Below are 4533 nucleotides of genomic sequence, written 5' to 3' on the forward strand. Positions count from 1 at the left end.
GAGAGAGAGAGAGAGAGAGAGAGAGAGAGAGAGAGAGAGAGAGCCGACTATACGATCAGCAGAGGTTGGTAGATAGATAGATAGGTAGAGACAGTTAGGTGGGTAGGTAGGTAGGCATACACGAGTCAGTACCTGATTCTTCGATGGCAAGCCGCTCCATCAGCCACTCGATGAGGTCGTAACCTGCAACACGCAGGCAGCCTACTGTAGTGTCCTGGCCGTGATGGCCGCTTACGCTTACTCCACAACGCAGGTACCGATGGCACTCACCCATGAACGCTGAGGGGATCGAGGTGAGGAACTGTTTCTGACTTCGCACGGGTACCCCGCTCTCAGGGTCTTGCATCTCTCGCACCAGCCCCTCCATCTGTGTACGCGAGAAAATAAAGGAAAGAGTGAGAGAGAGAGAGAGAGAGAGATTAACCACGCGTGATTAATTGTCGATCGTTGTGTTCGAGAACGGCGCGTCGAAACGCGGAAACTTGGCGACGATCTTGTAATTATTCAGAAGAAAGAAATTTGGTTGCATTAACGTGAAATTCCATCTTAATGAATGAACCAACGGGTTTGGAGAACACAGAATTTCTACGAGGTTCTTATGACCAAAATTTGGGGGAAGAGGGGAATTCTAAAACCAAAAATTCCATTTCTCCTTCAGACATAAATACGTATTAGTTTGTTCATTGTAATGAAACTTCATGTTAACAAACAAATTGCATGTACAATGTATACAATCAAATTTCTTTTTTCGAATACTATTATTAAGAGCTCGAATAGACGAGCCACTTTGTGACAAAGAAGCGTCACAGGCCCATACAAATGAGCTATTTTGTGGCGCGACAGAGAAGCGCTTCAGAGTAAGTATGCAACAGTACAAACCTGTCGCAAGACCGGAAGAACATGGGACACAAGGTTTCAGTGCAATATAGAATCCTTATAAATCATTCTGAAGCGCTCCGCGACGTTACAAAGTCGCAGGTCTGCATGGATCTGTGGCGCTTCTCTGTGGCGCCATAAAAGCAGCCCGTCCGCACAGGTCCTTCGTAGCGCCAGTTTCTCTGGAGCGCCACCAAGTGGCTCGTCAGTTCGAGCCCTAATTATTAGTCGTCTGGCGAACCCGATACCGACCTTGTCGAAGGCGCAAGGCCTGTGAACGCGTGGCTCCTTCTCTTTCTGTTGTTGATTGCTAGAGGAGGCCTCCATCGCGATCGAGGCGGCCCTCTGCGTCGCTGGCAGGAGCAGTGGCGATACCGATGGCGGAGGGGGCTGGGGAGCTGGGCCGGAGACGGGTCTACCCGAACTCCATGGGGCTCTGGCCCCATCCCATCACTCCAGTCACCCCCGCACGCCCACTGAAACATCCGATAGATCGTTTCCTCTCGTTATTACTTTTATCTCGTTCTCCTCTCTACGTTCGCGGCAGCTCGTGAGGTTTTCGCTTCGTGAGAGCCCCCTTCTTTTTCATCGTCGAGGCAACGCAATTATCGCGTCCTCGGCGATGTGATTGTCATCTCTCGTCGCGTGCGTCATCCCCTAATATAGACGGGATCTTCCTCTTACTGTATTATCAGTCCTGTCATCGAGACACGATATCATCATCGACCCGCCTTGACGCTCAATCTGGGACCGACGTCGAGGCGGCGGCGACGGCGATAGTGATGGAAGGGAGAGGGGGGCCCGCACAACTGTGAGAGAACCCTCGCGAACTTTTGAGCCGCTGTGTCTCTGAATGGAATCTACACGCAGCGGAGTTGCTCGCTTTTCTGACAAGTAAATTTAATCAAAAGCTACACTCCGATTTCTTTCTAATTTGATACAAATGTAGAAGTACAAAAAATATTTAGGTCATATTTTTTCATTTTGACCTACTTTGAGTTTCACGGGCAGTTTATAGCTTTTAATGTTAAAATTTTTTATGTAATGCTTTTTCTCACTCCTATCATCATCAATCCTATCATCAACAAATACAACAAAAATACATAAAAAATAAAATTGAATACAAGATGTAGTTAAATAATTTTAACAAAATCGACATAGCTGAGAGACAAACCATTCTAAATTTCTTTAGCCAAGATTCCAACTGAAATATTTCAAATCTGTGTTAAATTAGTCGAAAATGGTTCGAATCTCGGTCAAACCGAGCGAGAGAAATCCGGAAATTTTAATTAAAATTTTAACAAAATCGACATAGCTGAGACACGAATTATTCTAAATTTCTTTAGCCGAGATTCCAACCGAAATATTTCAAATCTGCGCTAAATTAGTCAAAAATGGTTTGAATCTCGGCCAGACCGAGAAATTATTTATACAAAAGAATTTTTTCAGCTTTTTACATGTTTTGCTTAAATATTTTATTTATATAAATAATTTATTTATATAAACAATTTTACACAGTTAACTTCATATTCATATTCAGCAAACTAAAAACTATATTTTGTATTCAATTTTATTTCTTATGCATTTTTGTTGCATGATGGGAGTTGATGATAGGATGAGAACATTAAAAAATTACAAACTGTCCGTGAAACTCAAAGTGGGCCAAAATGAAAAATATGACTTAAATATTTTTTGTACTTCTATATCTGTGCCAAATTAGAAAAAAATCGGAGTGTAACTTTTGGGTAGGTTTACTTGTGAGTCGCGCTCAGAAGGGTAGCTTAACCGCGCGGTATAATTTCGAATTCACCTCTCTCTGTTCCCTTCCATTTAATTATTCCCACCACTCGTTTACGCGCATGCAACCCGCAATTAGTCGAAAGCGTTCTTGCAAATAGGTTATCGCCGATTATGTTGCCGATTGAACGGCGGCTTAGAGTAAGAGAGACCGGAACTATATAGCCCCAAGAGTATGTGGCTCATTCTTTAGTATTTATCTTGAGAGGAATCGTGGACACAAAATCGCGAAATAACTCTTTTAGAACATAAATATTTTTCCCTGAGTTTTATTAAAATCGGAATAATATTACAGTTAAAGAAATAGAAAAAACTGATATGATAATAAAAACAAAATAAATTTTCCATTTTCTTGAAATTTTGTATTAATATTCTCCATCGTGACTGAAGAAAATTAAGCAATGTGTTACTAGCTAGAATGAAATTTCTTGCAAGTGTATGATATACTGTTTCTGGTAATAAAAACAATTTTTATTCATAAAATGATTGAAATAGAGTAATAATCCGCATGGGCGGACAAGGTAAAGTTGGCCTATAATTAAAGGCCGGCAGGAGGATTGTGAAGAACTCTTATTGAGATTCTGAAACTACTAATTATAATACATATTCTATATATGGTCTTCTTATCCTACGCTATTGGACAACTGAACCTGGTGTCAAGGCAAGATGGCCATGTTACTGCCATGTTCATATTTTGATTATTACAAAATAAAATATACGGTTAACAGGGTTGTGGTGCAGAAATTCCGATTGAAGTAACCCGAATTCTGTTTAAGTTAAGAAGATTTTTGGTTGGCTAACCAAACATGTCTGGTAATTTAGTTAGTCAACCAAAAATCTTGTTAACTTAAACAGAATTCGGATTATTTCAATCGGAATTACTGGATCGTTCATATTCGACCAGACATTTGGTTAATTCAACCAAACCTTTTTTTCCGTGTGGGCATTAATACATAGAAGAAGATTGCCTTAATCATGTTTATATAGTCAGTCATAACTTAATCAGTTGTCTAAAAAGTTGCAACTTCGAAATTCTAAAATATAGGCCATTTAGCCCCTAATACCGCCGCAATTGAAGAATTTCTCCCGAATCGGCGATGTTCGTGGCGAGAATTCGTCGAATCGCCCGTCGAAATATTTTGCTCCGAATTTATCCCCCCTCTTTTCGCAGCTTTTAATTCTTTTTCCAGTTTTACGATCGACGCTCACCGCGTCGGCGGTAACGAGCGCGCGGTCCGCTGTGCTCGTTATTTATGAAGACGCATCGGATTTAGAGAAGCTGACACAGAAATATCTACGCTCGCGGGGAACGATCCGGTATTAAAGCGCCCCGACGGCGTTCCCGCGCGTCGCGTGTATTCAAAGTTTACAAATAAATAAGGCGTCGCGTCGAGTCGAGCAGGCCATTTAGCTCGAATAAAAGAGAGGCCGGTGCTGTGACGCATTGCGCTTCCGCCTCGGAACTTCCGTCGGCCGTGCGACAATAACAAACGATATAGTTCACAGCAAACTGCAAAACGGTCGGGTCGACGCTACAAAAAAGAAGAAACCTGCCGTCCCCTTAATCCACGTTCGTTTGTGTGCTTTGGCTTTCGCGCGCGCACGGCCGCACAGATCAAGATTTACTCTATTATATGGCAGTTTCTCTCAGTCGCGATGCTTCCGCGCAAATCCGCAAAGCGTATCCTGCGAAATATATCGGGAAACTCGTAAGACACAAAATATAATCTCGGCTCTACGCTCGACTTTACCCCTCCTCACTCTTCCTTCCTGTGTTTTTCTTTTCCCGCGGAGAAGGCTCTTCGGTCAGAGAGAGAGAGAGAGAGAGAGAGAGAGAGAGAGAGAGAGAGAGAGAGAGAG

The 4533-nt window shown here is 42.5% G+C and overlaps 2 protein-coding genes across 8 annotated transcripts in view; one reads left to right on the forward strand and one right to left on the reverse strand.

Annotated features, from left to right (window-relative positions):
• Positions 1-4533, forward strand: part of LOC116842503 (MICAL-like protein 1) — a 129499-nt gene that overhangs the window by 24767 nt on the left and 100199 nt on the right. The window lies entirely within an intron of this gene.
• LOC116842506 (regulator of G-protein signaling 7) overlaps positions 1-4533 on the reverse strand; it is a 37361-nt gene that overhangs the window by 19871 nt on the left and 12957 nt on the right. For 4 of the 5 annotated variants that reach the window (XM_032811823.1, XM_032811819.1, XM_032811822.1 and 1 more), the window contains 2 exons: positions 1129-1352; positions 133-367 (listed from right to left, as the gene is read on the reverse strand). In XM_032811823.1, the coding sequence (XP_032667714.1) occupies positions 133-367; positions 1129-1203 (310 nt within the window). In that variant the 5' untranslated portion in view covers positions 1204-1352. The remainder of the gene's footprint in view (positions 1-132; positions 368-1128; positions 1353-4533) is intronic. The other variant, XM_032811824.1, reaches the window with a different exon arrangement.

Source organism: Odontomachus brunneus, unplaced genomic scaffold (assembly GCF_010583005.1).
Source record: "Odontomachus brunneus isolate Ranch 3 - 2012 unplaced genomic scaffold, Obru_v1 Obru_scaffold_025, whole genome shotgun sequence".
Lineage (NCBI taxonomy): Eukaryota > Metazoa > Arthropoda > Insecta > Hymenoptera > Formicidae > Odontomachus > Odontomachus brunneus.